We start from the raw sequence: 14,781 nt of genomic DNA on the forward strand, positions 1-14,781 counted from the left end.
ATACCAGTGACCAATGATGCATCATTTCAACTTTCAACTTTATCTTTGTCCCCTCAGGGCAATTGATTTTACAGCAAGGCATGTTACAATATATGAATGAACATAGACATACAGTAGAGTAAGGGGGAGGAACATAGACATACAGTACAGTAAGGGGGAGGGGAGGCATCCTGAATGAAGTGGACTTGAAGTCCAGCAAATTATTGAATCAAACAGTGGACACTGTAGGTGGGGGTCAAAGGTCAATGATTTCACAGCATGTAAAATATCTCTGTTGTAATTTAATTTCTCAAAAGTCAGCGTTTGAGAAAAAACGTTGACTTTATGGTAAATTTTATTTTTCTGCTGATTTTGTTTGATGATATAAAATAGGTGGCAGGTGGTCTGCACCTATTGATAATTTTGCTAGTAAGCAACATTGTTTTTGCTATGGTTATGTCTCACAACTTTCATCAGAAGCAGTCTCACAAATACATCATTTTGCAGTTGGTAGCTGAATTACAGTATGCAACATGCTTTGTGTCTTAATGTAGAGAAAATCTGAAAGCTGCATCCAGCAGACCTCCTGAAAAGCAGACGTTAGTCTAGTAGACCTAATTAAAATATGCTTTTCTAGGGTGCAGTTAAATGTCATGCAAAGATTACAATTCAGGCAGCCCAAATAGGATTTAATGTTAAGATTTACAGAGCCCACCTTCCACTAATCTCTTTTAATTGCATGTAAACAGCTCAATTGTAACCTAAACAGAGCTGAACTAACTCAGTTAAACAGTTTTCAGTAGGTTAATCAACAACATTAAAGCAGCATTAAATAAATAAAATGTAGCTGCCGTTCTGAGTTTGGATAAGGAATCGTTTACAAAGACATTTCAATTGTGGGTATAAACGGTGCAGTAGGTCTGATGTTACAATAAATGTGAGTCTATATTTTCTTGGAAGTGCAGAAAAAATGATCTTGGACCATGATTGTAGATAAGGTCATCAAAGAAAGCTTTTGTATCCCAATAAGATAATAATTTGGGTGGTCAAGGTGCAGAAGCACACAACATGGCAATGCACAGGCTAATGTCTAGAGTCAGCAGTATCTATGTCTTGGTAAAATATCTCACAGCATACAGTAACAGAAAGGATTTCTTTACGTTTGCTCCCATAGTGGCCTTGCTCATAGGAATACATTTTCAAGTAATTTATGATATAATCTCGTAATCTTCCCAGTTGATAAAATGCAAAATACTTCAGAGTTTTGACTCTCTAATGCTATCTCCATCCTAACAGACAACTGTGGTTGAATTGTTCCAAAAGGAATTGTAAAGAACAACTCACACGAAACACTACAGTTTCGTCCACTAGATGGTGACTACGGACCAAAGAAAATCCAGAGTACCTCACAGAAAACTGCTTCCCCAGAATTCATGGTTACTGCGCACGTTGTAAATCTGTGAAAATCGTGGGCGCACCTTTCGCGTCCTTCCCACCACCAAGTCGGCTTCACGTTGGTCGACACACACTCGAGCCACAAGGGGCGCTGCAAGCCCCTGAATTAAGAGATGCCCTGTTCATTCATTAGTGGAATTTTGTCCCTCTTCGCTTCCCGTAGTCACTCACTGAAAAAGTTTGTGTGTGTTGGTGAAGACCAACCCGCTGAATGAAAATGCTCTACTTCAAGAGGTAAGGAGCGTCTGTTCAATCTTCTAACGTGAGCTCTCACACTATTACCACCATGGTAAATGTATACATGTGTATCATCTTCAGACGTTTCTGCACCGTCAGCTCATGCAACGTCATGTTTCGTTGCCATGACAACGTGTGCCATTGGGGGTGGGGTGGGGGGGATGCTACTGCTACTTTATCGTTTCCTTAAATTGATTACCCAGACTTCAAGTTTACTGCACTATTATATGCATTAAGAAGAGTATCCTTAACGTATTCAACTTACGTTTATGCTTCAAGCACGTATACACCGAGTTACGTTAATAGTTACGTCACCCCCGATTGAAAAAGTACTAAATTAGATTTATTGAGTTAAAGCCTCAATATTATTTGGTCATAACGATGATGTTGTCCTGCATCTTTTGTCCTAGCTAACTGGTTAAACAACATTTTCAGTAAAGAGCGTCAACGTTGGGCAATGAATGATTTATAACCGAAGGTCTGTGTACTCTTGATATGAACTTCTCTCTCCGGGTTGTCATTGAAATTAATTTGTTCTTGTTTTTTTTTTTTTTTTGCTACGGCCTACATTTTCTCTAACAGATGTCTGCCCTCACAGCTTCCCAAGGCTGAGCCCAGCATAGGGCACAGATTAGCTTTAACCAGGATTAAACCAATGAGAAAATTTGAATTTGTTGGCCCTTATCTCCGAGCAACATGTGGAGTGCTCTGAGCAAAATGGCAGAAATTGATCTTTTACTTCCTTTTGGCAAAAGCATGTTTTCTTTCCAATAGACTTATCAAATATGACCATTGGAGACAGAGGGGATTCTGGGAGCAGCAGCATGCTTTACTTGTTTGCTGAGTGTAGGAATAGCAATTTAAACAACCTCTTTTTTTTTTTTTGTCCATCAGCTGTCTATTATGTTTTGTTCACAGCTCTTTAGTGAGTGTTGTATGCTTTAATGGCTTAAGGTTGAAAGGTTCTCGGTATATTACATTTAGACCACAAGCCTTGATAATCTCTCTGCATAATATTATGAGTCACCTCATAACTTAGTGAAGTAGATGGGCTCTATATTTGCATTCTAAACATGCAATTTCTTGCCTCATCAGGTAATGTAATTCCACGCTTCATTAGGACTGTGAAGTTTATCATTTGTCATCAAAGCCAAGCTGTCAATAAATGATTAAGTTTCACATGAGGAAAATGTAATATTTGGGCTCAAGCAAAACGGATAGCAGTGTACATTTTAATTGCAGTAAGTAAGATTCTGTTTTTGTTTGATTTTCAGGCTATATTTTAGAGGCTGCTTGTTACAGCCTGAGGCACCATCATTAGAAGCTGCTTAAGCCTAATTTATTCTGCTATTTATTCCATTAAAGAAATCAAAGGCGCTGTACAATAATTGAAATTTGCATTATCTTGATGGTCTGGTTGAGACTGAAAAGAGGTAACCGTTTTGACACAGCAGCACATTTCTTTCTGGGGACACATCACTGCTGACTTTTGATATGCTGCAGTTATTCTTCTGGAAAATGGCACTTATAAATGGCTGCAAATAATGATTATTTCCATCATTGATTATTGCGTCGAATCTTTTCCTGATTAACCATTTAGTGTCTAAAGTATCAGGAAAAAAAGTGATAAATGTGGCAACTAGACACAGTCCTCGGTATATGAAGCATTGCACATAGACAGACGTCATAAATTGACAGACATATCGCACAATAAATGATAATTATGGTATTACTGGATAGGCAGAACAAAGTGGATATTTAAGCACATGACACAAAGATGCAGACGTGTATATATTCAAAGTTAGGAGGCAGCGTTCAGAGACCTTATTGCAGATGGGAAAAGCCGCTCATGAAACAAGATGTTTTGACCTACAGGGCAGGAAAAATTGATTTATTTTACGTCAATTAACTCATTGATGAATCGGCAAATATTTTCAGCATCACTTGTGTTGTGCTACCCACAGATACCCCGCCCAACTTGTGATACATATATTACGTTGAGTTAATGAAAGACAAGCAGGTTTAAGGGAAGAAAGGTTACACACGATCAGAGTCATCCATTGTATGTCCTCTCTTTGTTCCAAAGTGACATTGATCCCCCACTCTCCCAGTCATTAGGCACTAGGTATATTTGTTCACTCGGTACTCAGTAGTGTAAATAAACACAAATTGCTGTCTGACAGAATGATGGAGAGATGAGGCAAGTATGGGCTTGACTTGTGATGAACCGGTGGCTCTAATTACTTCCTGTTGAAACTGGAGATGAGGCAAACTCAACGTAAAAGGTGGACCACAGCCTTTGTTTCCTGTGTGAGTGTGTGTGTGTGTGTGTGTGTGAGAGAAAAGACCTTTATGTTTTGACATTGTTCAGTTGTGCTGTCTTCTATTATTTAATCATTACTTGACATAGTTAATAATTAAGTTTTCATTCATGGGTTGATCCTCCATCTATGGGGAGATGGGAAGAAAAGATCCATGCACAGAATACTTTAACTTAATCAAGGGAACAAAAAAGAAAATAAGCAGTCTAGACTAAGGATGTTTTTAAATTTCACATTATTACTACCGATGTACCAGGTACGATAACTTGGGCTCAATGGAAGACATTTTAGATGAACAGGAAGCAAAGGGGCACAATTCTTACCAACCACTGAGATTTTATTTCCAGCAATTTGGTCATGCAACAAACACACTTGGCCAAGTTGCAAGCTGGGAAAGGATCTTGTCCTTGTCACTACATTAGCAATTTCGTGAGTGTTGTTTGGGTCAGCTTCACCGAGAGTGGTGGAATTTGGGAGGAATAGCTGAGGGCATAACTGTCTGTTACAGTCTGCCCTCTTGGTGAAGTTCGTTAATGGTGGGGGAAAAATATCTGGTAGATTTTCTCAGTTACATTGACAATTTCCAAGATTTTTTTTTAACTTGACAGTAGTAGCAAATGTACCTCTGTATATCAGTATTGATCAGGGTTCAAATGCAATAATTTACAGGTGCGTTTGGACTCCAAGTCTGATCTTGTCTGGGTTAGTTGTCTTCCTCCGGCCCACGAAGTCTTCTGTTAGTGTTTGTGTTTGTGTGCCAGCTGCAGTGTTACCAGACACAAGTAACATAGGGTAATATATTTTGTGTTTTGACCTGCAGTTTGATCTGTGGTGTTAGAAACACAGCTCCATGAATTGCAGATAGACAACCCCAAGCTTAAAGCAATTCAAAACCTGTGTCTGTTACTGACCCTTTTTAAGATCAGACTTCTCCCCCTGACCTGACCCTGCTATCCAATTTCCTTTGCACCTTTTAACTGTGGCTAATGACCAGACACCTCTGTCCTGGAGACACCTGAGGTGCGAGGACCCTCCTCCAGTCACTTCAAGTCCCCAGTGATACACTCATCACATGCCTCTGTCTTCCACAAATGAGCGGTGATTGAGGTGATTGGAATTTCCAGAGGCTGTCACAACCGTTTTGATTGGAAAATAGACATTAGATAATGGGAGAGACAGGCCTGTTATGGGAGCCCTGTCAGGGCTAAAATAATGCATCAGAGTGAAGAGGTTAAAGACACCGCTTCCTTGTTAATAATTAATTGCTGTGCATGTGGTGGATCCACTTCATAGCTCCCAGTCATCACTTGATGATTGCTTTACATTTAATGTTGCTTTAGAGACTGGGTAAATTGTGCTTAAAGTTAATATGGGCCTGGACTGAGACAGAAGTTTGGTCATAAACCAAAAAAAAATGACACGTTAGACGAGACGAGTAAAGATTCAGTGATTCTGTCCACAAGTGTAGATTTCCTGAATTAACTTCGTGAGCTATTTTTTAAACAATGTCTTCAATACTAGTAAAATAAGCTTCAGTAACACTTTATAATAACTACACACTATGAAGCATTAGTTAAGTATGAGTAAACAATGAATTCATCATTTATAAAACATTGTTCCTCCATTAACTCATTAGTGTGCAATTCACAACAGTTATAAATGTTGTATTCTTGATTAATAAGCATAATAATCTACAACTCCTTAATAATTGGTTTGTAATATATGTAATACTTCATTTACAAATGGGGAAGCCATCATTTATAAAGTATGAAAACACAATCACGAAACACATAACAGACGAGCTTATTAATCAAGAATAAAACATATATAACTGTTGTTATGAATTGCATACTAATGAGTTAATGTAGGAACAATGTTTTATAAATGATGAATTCATTGTTTACTCATACTTAACTAATGCTTCATAGTGTGTAGTTATTATAAAGTGTTACCTAAGCTTCAATCTAAGGTTGTTAACATCTTAACTCTTTTTCAAAACTAACAGGGATGATTGCTTGTTTTAAAGAATATTTGTAGGCGGTAATACATTTTGAGATAATACTGACACATTGAAAACAATACCGTTAATTATGATTTAATGATTTTAATTATAACTGTTAATCAATAATGAATATAAAATGATAGTCATACCACAAGATTCACAAAAGTGTTTTGTTCTTTAATAATCACAACATTTTAAGAAATCCCTCTCCCTGACTGCATTTGTGAACATATCTTTTAGGATAGCTAATCAAAGAAATGCAGTTATTATTTGAACATATTTTTATTTTTTTTATGGACAACCTGTCATACTGTGGCCTGACAAGCCATTTCAGAGGGATAATGACTGCCCTCTTCTTCCATCTCTAGATGACACACGTCTTTCGTTAGCGGATTAGGCATTAACATGGTGTCCACTCAGACCGGCAGGGACACACTGGAGAGGAATGTGCCTTTAATACGCCTGGAGAATGATGCTGACCTGAGGGTATGGCGAGCTTCTTTACACCATTCCACTGCAGTCACATGTTGTGCTGAGGGCCACCACTGAATAAGTCACACAGACTCACTAGTGAACTCTATGGTACACTCTTATCTGCCCCAGAAGTGGATCAAACTTCACTTTGCTGCTGTATGGCCCCTCTTCATTGGGGAATTTGAATGCTCCCTGCGCCAAATCCAAAAGCAGCCAGTGCTCAGCCTTGCATGCACACAGATAATGATCAAGTTAATTAGACCTGCGATTGAACGAACTGCAGCAGCAACTTAATCATTTGTAACTTGATTAGAAATACTATATTCTGCACTGCCAGAGACCTGAAAATGTTCCGTTTTTTTTCACAGAGCTTGAAATTAGGATGCACTTTGGAATTCAGGTCTTGAGTTAAGACATAATGTTTTTGTAATTCAAAACAGTGAAATGATCCTAAAGTCTGAAACACAAGGCAAATCCTCTGCTGTCTGACAGTGAGCAGGTGTGTATTACAAATGTATTAATGTTCTCTTCCTTATCCCCACAGGAAATCTATGAATTTGGAAGGAAATTGGGTCAAGGTAGCTTTGGAGTTGTTTATGAAGCTACCCATATTGAGACACAGACTAAATGGGCTATTAAGGAGGTTTCCAGACCAGCGGTGAGTGCATTTGGCATCCCTCTGGGAGGCCTGTTTTTTTTACTGTGACGGAAGTTGCACTAATAAGAGAGTTTAATGTTTTGAGAGAAACAAATGGTCACAACCAGACTGAAACTCCTGCAGTTATGATTTAACTTTCTGTCACTTCAGGCAGGAAGTTCGAAAGCCAAGATGCTGGAGCAGGAAATAAACATTCTCAAACAAATGAATCATGCTCATATAATACATCTCCAGGAAGTGTACCACACGGCTAAGGTGAGCAATGCTAACATTTTTAAGTAACAAACTCAAAGTAAGCCTAATTGAGAGAGTGGGCTACGTGTAACGCAGGACATGACATATATGATATGACACATCATAATCTATTACTGTGTCTGCATGAATATTATTTATTCAGATGCATTTTCTCTGCTTGTTTCTAGATGACTTATTTGGTTGTTGACCTCTGCGTTGGAGGGGATCTGAAGCAGCTGTTGCAGCGGAAGAAGTTCCTTACAGAGGACGAGACCAGGCTTGTCATCTGCAGCTTAGCCGACGCTGTTGGCTACCTTCACAAAAGTGGTAATGGCCTTCTACAGATAAACATTTTGAGAGACAAATCATCCTTCAACGCTAGCTGAGGGTTATTGGTCCCTCATCCCAGGGTGGTTCCCCGTTATTATTAATATAATAATCCTATTGATAATAATCATTTTAATAATATCAATAATTACATTTTCATCCTTGCTAATAACCAAACCCGCTCCTGCCAGATCCCAACACCTTGCTATTATGGTTTTCAGTCATTATGGAAGCGTTATAATAATTATTTTCTTGTCGTAAAATCTGTGGTTAGTTGTAATTTAGGACATTGCTTGGCAACGAGGCATTGTTACACCCGTCTAATGACTAATTTACAACAAGCCAGGGAGCCATACTGATTAATAGTGTGTTTTTACATGGAAAGTCCCTCTGTGCTGGTGTCCCTCACCTTTATGGAAACTAATAATACTAATGAGAAAGAGCTGGTTTTGAACTTGGTAGGCAGAACCCTTGTGTTTTCTCAGATTATCAAATTTTGCTGTCCTTTGTCACATTCAGGTGTTAGTTTTTGGAGCTTTAATGCTAACACATTCTGGCAACAACATGGTCCATTTTGCATGTACATGTAACTACACTGCGAATCCAATTGTTTATTTCAGTGAGCGAGGGAAGAATACTGAATTATAATACACCAAAAATGATGTTATAGTTGGTAAACAGTGTTTTATTAAATAACCAAAGGAAATGCAGATGTAGAGTATTCTAGAATGGGTCATTGTAAGTTTACAGTATATATACTTTACTAAATACAGACATTTCTGAATATGGAATTGAGAGTTCAGCTGTCAGCAAGCAGTCAAAAAAAGGTATCATTGAACAAAACATGTCTTAAATGGATGAAGGGAAAGAAAGATAACAGTTTCAGGTGTTTGTTTTGTGAACACCAGTTGGTCTAACTTACCTTTCACACCCCATCAACACTGTTGCGTTTTATAATTGGTGGTTTCAAACAGTGCAGTGAAAAGGACTGCCCAGGGCAAATTGTATTATTCCTCCTGCCTTCTCTCACTCCACCAAGTTGTGTTAACGAGGCCGTTCAGCCTGGCCTACTGTAAGCAAGGTAAACCCATCACTGTGACCGTGTGTGCAAAACATTGTTTGTTCTACTGACTGACATTAGCAAATCATGTTGCACACCGATCGCAGACTTTATTTATTTTTTCTTCTATGGTTGTCATTGATGATATACCTTTGAATCGTTTTGGTATTTAATTGATTAAAATCAGCAACACGGTGACAACTGATGTGTGATACTTACTATGAGCAGCCCCCTTTTGATCCCTTGCTGTTATAAGAATATTGACATGAATATTGATAACGACAGCTGTCACACATATCTATGTTAAAACGGTATTCAAACCCGTTATGTCTTTGTAAAACTTTTCCTCCTCCCATCTTACAGACATAGTGCATCGGGACTTGAAACTTGAGAACATTCTTGTGAAGAATGAGCTTGATAAGGATGATAATGGCAGAATGAATATCAAGGTAAGATGGTGACTCAAACTGTGAAGCTTTCCATTACTCCTTCTTATCCATTCTCAGTCAGACTGAGTATAAGCCTCTGATGGACTCTGTTTCTTCGCCCACTACCTCGTTATGACAGACTCCTTCTGGTCTCCCTTTATAGTATAAGAGTGGTCCTGTAGAGCCTTAACAGCTATGTTGCTATTCATGTCAATCATCAAGGATGCTCAAGCTGCAGCCTTGTTTTCCTGACAAAAGCACCTTTTAACAGATAATTGACGATGAGTTCTGTCAGCACATCTAAATCATGTTTATTTGTATCACCTTTTTCTTAAGTGCTTTTCTTTACCTAGGTGACAGACTTTGGATTATCGGTGAAGACAGGTGGTGTAGGGATTGAAAACATAATGACGGAGGCCTGTGGGACTCTTATCTATATGGGTATGACACCTATATCTCCTTCAACATGCGAGTAGTACACAGGGATAGAGCTCTAAGTTTGAATTAGTGGTGTTGCATTTTTGCCATCTGCCATATTATCTTTTTGGTTCTACCAAAGTTTAAAATGTTTATATTCCATACAAAGTGGTTTTGTAAGTTTGTAAGAAGTGAGTGTAATTCTATTTTTGCATGTAGAATGCATAGGTATATATATCTATATGTAAAGGTACTCTGCTAAGCTTCTTTTACCAATAGTGGTGCTATGGAGCAATGTTTTTTTTATGAGCAGGGGTCCCTGTTTTGTTTACATCTTGTGCTCTACAAGCAAGCCCACATTACTGCCGAGTGAAGAGTGTGGTATTACAATTGTGTAGTGCAGGCAAGCTACAATATGACATCGCTCGGTTTAATGCTAGTGAGGTGACCGTGGCTTAAGTGGAGAGCAGGGCCGTCCTTCAATCAGAGGATCGGCGGTTCGATCCCCGGCTCCGCTAGTCACATGTCAATGTGTCCTTGAGCAAGACACTTAATTGATAGACACTGAATTGTAAGTCGCTTTGGATAAAAGCTAAATGACTGTAATGTAATGCTATTCCACTCACAGACAACTGGTGGTGTGGAAAATGCCAAAAAAATTCACAATGTGCCTCTATGAATAGCATGAATTGGACACAAACACGAGACTTTCACCCAGGAGACTGCTGTTCGTGTCCTGTGTGAAACCAACAATGTGATGGTGTCTTTGTGATCACAATGTTGAGTTTCACTTTACAAACGTAGTCATTTTAACCCGAACCACAATCTTTTCCTAAACCAAGCGGAGGTTATGTTGCATTAATCCAAGTGTTTTTGTTTAAATTCACAACGTTAACCACAAGTTTACAGTGACTGAAGTGGAGCTACATTGTCTGACATGATACCCGTTGCGTTAGAAAGCGTCGCTGTCATGTCTGGTACAGAAGACTGCTAGGCGATTAACATGGTTATAAGCAATGCAGGTGTCAAAGTTTAAAAAAGAAATTGGCTTTGTGAATGTTTTACTATGGAAAAGCATTACACACGGTTTGGCCTTAAGGATACACTCAATGTGTTGGTTCTAAAAACACAGACTCTAAACATTTTTACTTTGCATTGCTACTTTTTACTGCCACCAGCTACGGATAGGCATTACTTCCCCATCACATCCTTTGCTTGTGATGTGCGAGGGTGTCCTTGTTGGTGTACTGATAAACATGGTACTAATAATATGTCAAAAATAGTGGTCACAAACTATTTTAACTTGTAGTTTTAAGCTCCCTCATTTGCATTTCTAAGACAAAACAAAAGGAAAACATTTGTGTGTGCATGTGAATTTCAGCACCCGAAGTGATGAGTGGTCGTTGTTACACCCACTGGTGTGATGTGTGGAGCATAGGAGTCGTTATGTACATTTTGTAAGTAGACACACATATACTATATGTACATGTACACACATACATACATGCCTACATACTGTGAATACATGTGTCTGAGCTGTGTGTCCCTGTAGGCTGTGTGGGGTGCCTCCGTTTGTGAGCAAAACAAAAGAAGACCTACTTAAGAAGATTATGAGCAAAGAAGTCCAATTTACTCAGCCCATCTGGGCCACAGTCAGTGATGCAGGTGACACTTAATAATACATTAATTCTAAGTGTAATCCTGCAAAAAAGGATAAATTGTTTGTGATATCAAGTGAAGGAATTCATTGCTTCATTGACATGTAGTACAGGATGTTGCAATGCAGTTTTACTGTTCAGATTGTTACTGACAAGCTCACCGATTGGCTTGAGTCTGTCTCATCAGCAAAAAATATATTGACTTGCCTTCTGAAGGCGGACCCTGCCTACCGCATGTCCGCTGATCAGCTATTCGAAAACCCCTGGATTACAGTAAGGCAATGATTGTTCCAGCTGCTTTCATAAAATCCACCAAATGAGTCACACGAGAAGCTCTTATGGGGTGCTTTGTCCAACAGGGTGACACTAATGTGCCTGCTATGCCGTCCAATGCACTGGAGATGATGCGCAACCACCAGGAACAGAAAGAGAGTAAGACAATGATTAAGATTTACCTTATTTCAAATAACTAAATCCAGGTCATGGTAACTTGAATAGTCATTATTGTGCCAGCAATAATATACAACAAGATATTCTGGTTATGGATACAAAGGACGAAGTGGAGGCAAAGCAGTTTTCATTTATATTAAGTTATTGTTATTTGTTTGTTTGTGGTCTGTTTAACTGACATTTAACTGGTAACGTAGCATGAAGTGTTTGTATTGTTGCTGTTGTTTACTCTGGGACCTGCTGAACTGCTACAATAGTGTGTCCTGATATATAACTTTAACAGATAACGACCAACCAATCAGAAAAAAACAGGGATGGCTGTGCAATACCCAGTACCATTGGATATGTCAAAGTTAACAAAAAAGGTCAAATTAGTGAATGTCTACGTACCAGTTACTGGTTGTAATATGTAAACATGAGGAATTTGATTATCGTACTGAGGAACAGAGAAGCAGTGGAAGGACGGAGGAGAAAGAGGAACAAAAGACACGTGAGGTTACTTGATGTTGATGTTATTTAAAATCGTCCACAGTAGCAACACAGACTCTGGAGGACTTGTCCCTCACCTCTTCTGAGGGCACACTGGACCCATCCTCGCTCCCCAGGGGTGCTTCAACAGAAACAGACGGCAAATGCTGGAGCCACGCTGAGGAAGACAGCAGCTTCTGCACACCCTCCACATCCACCAAACCGGTATGTCTGTTTTGCACAGCTCAACATTTTGACCTCCGCTGCCTTTGCATGTTTTTGTATTCATGACTCTAACTTAATACATCTCCCAAATATTTCAAAGATGTCAAGTCTGTACTTATCTATTTAAGTACTGTTACTTCTGCTTACACATCACTTACCTCGTGGTAATTATCCTGTTTTTAATTAAGACTTTCCTGTTAAGTAGATAATTTAGCACTTGCAGCAAAACCTTTTTTTCTTTTTTTTTTAACAAAGCTGTTGACGTTTTTGCTCGTTATTCATAAAAATCTTTTTAAAGAAAGTTACTGCTTTTATCCGTTTTTGATTTGTAGATGTCTTTCATGTCAATATTGAAGTGGCAATTAGGATTGGGAGTCTCATATTGTTAAAGAGGTTTGAAACTAAACACATTAAAACAGAATTATTTAAAAAATAAACTACCACTCTGCAGGTCAGCCCTTAGCGCCTATATAAATGGTCATAGAATCCAGATAATCCCTTGTTTCTTGGAATAAGACTAAAGAGAGTGGTGGCTTTAATTTTACAGGTTTTGATCTAAATTTAAATTCTTTGTAATTTTAAAGACAGGCTTTCTAATTGAACTGCCTTTGTGCTTTCTTATTGCCATGCAAACTGCTTTTCATATTCAATGACCACTAGATGGTGCCAGATTGACCTATTACAGAAGATGGTAATGAAGGTGTTTCGATGCAGCTGTTTTAAAATGGATGTGATAGTTAATTCTGTAATGAAAGAAGAATATGAATCTTATCCCTGCAGTCTCATGCTGGGGTAAAACCCACCACACAGCTGAGTGCAAAGCAGCACAGGCCTCAGGACAGGAAGGGACAGAAACCAGCCTCTGAACTCAGTAAGGTGGCCAACCAGAGACCTTCTACCTCCACTAAAAGTAGGACTGCCTCCCGCAAACTCTAAGACCAATACCCCTTCAGGTATTGGACAGTGAGAGAGAACGAGAGAGAGAGAGAACACTAGTGAGAAAACAAAGTGTGCACACAAGTTTTTCCCTTTTGTATGTTCACCTTCTTTTGCTTGGACAAAGGAAGTGAACGTACAAGAGAAAAAACTGGACTTCAATGGGAACTTGATATACACTTTATTTAATATAATTCAGCTTATTTAATGTACTTCTGTGATTTAGCAGTGATGTGAATGAAACTGCCGTGATTAGTGCAACCTTTTTGGGGGTGACCAGAGACTAAGCAGTGACAGCAGTGTCAAAATGGGCCTCGTATGCAGGTGTGAAAATAGTACAAGAAGTCCAAGACCAATGCAGCTGAGGGTCCAGCCTCAGCAGGGCCTTGTGCCAAAGAGAAGGGCCCAGGTCTGAGGTGTTACCCAGATTGGGCCAAACTGCTGGACAAATGCTTACTGTTGCACAGCCAACTAACTGTATGTCATCCAGTCCAAATACAGACTCATCATTGTTTTGTAGTGGCCGGCATTCAGATTGAGTGAGTTTGTCATGACTTGTAGAATCTGATTGAAGGCCTTTATTATAAAGCAGCGTCCTAGAGTTAGTCAAGTAAAGAGTTACCCGGGAGATTTGAGCACAGCACAGCTAATTCCTTATCAAAGCCAGTTATTTAGTAGTTATTTGACTTACTACCTCGCAGCACATCTAGTCATTCAGCATGATATCTCTTTATTATATACACTGTTAATGTTTGTCTTTTCCATATAGAAATGATAAAATCTCTTATTTTGAAAGGGAATGTTCATTTATTACACTGGGAAAAACAAACTATTAGCTAGAGGTGCGGCATTTAATAATCTGGTCTAATATTTTCAACATCTAAACAGACATTTTTGTAAAAAGAAAATGGACAAATTGATTCCCACAAAATTTGCATTTGTCAGAAATGTGTGATTACATCACTTTATGTATGTGTGTGTGTGTGTGTGTGTGTGTGTGTGTGTGTGTGTATATATATATATATATATATATACACACATACTTAAAATGTGCCAAATATCACAACTTTTTTTTCCTTTTACATATTTTACTTTCAATAACTTGACGACATATTTCTTATTGTTTCCTAATTTAATGTTAAATTGCAGAGAATACTCATAAAGAGCACAGGACATTTTATTGGATATCATTTCAACGCCAAAGTGACCTCTCAATTCCAAAACGCCCAAAATGCAGTGACTGCATCCACTCAGTGTCAAAACAGAAAAACCGTCACACAGGCTGGTTACGCTCCATCTGAATGCAGAGGATTGGGACTGAGAGCAGCCACGGGTCTAATCTCGTTTGGAGGCCATTGAAAGTAGTAGGAGCTACTTTGAGGGCACTGCCATTCAAGCACAGGTTTTTCCACTGTAGAGAGAATAATCCCCGCATAGATACAACATTAAAGT

The 14,781-nt window shown here is 38.8% G+C and overlaps 1 protein-coding gene across 1 annotated transcript; it reads left to right on the forward strand.

The window, feature by feature from the left end:
- Positions 1-873: 873 nt before the first annotated feature.
- stk33 (serine/threonine kinase 33) lies at positions 874-14,353 on the forward strand. Its single transcript, XM_031846704.1, has 13 exons — positions 874-1,668; positions 6,363-6,480; positions 7,013-7,126; positions 7,277-7,381; positions 7,549-7,687; positions 9,111-9,196; positions 9,529-9,616; positions 10,974-11,049; positions 11,145-11,257; positions 11,438-11,523; positions 11,610-11,682; positions 12,233-12,393; positions 13,174-14,353. Exons 2-13 carry the CDS (start codon positions 6,400-6,402, stop codon positions 13,327-13,329), a joined length of 1,278 nt encoding a protein of 425 aa, XP_031702564.1. The 5' UTR covers positions 874-1,668; positions 6,363-6,399; the 3' UTR covers positions 13,330-14,353.
- The last annotated feature ends 428 nt before the right edge of the window (positions 14,354-14,781 follow it).

This window comes from Anarrhichthys ocellatus, unplaced genomic scaffold (genome assembly GCF_004355925.1).
Source record: "Anarrhichthys ocellatus isolate YVR2014 unplaced genomic scaffold, GSC_Weel_1.0 scaffold6, whole genome shotgun sequence".
In the NCBI taxonomy this organism is placed as follows: domain Eukaryota; kingdom Metazoa; phylum Chordata; class Actinopteri; order Perciformes; family Anarhichadidae; genus Anarrhichthys; species Anarrhichthys ocellatus.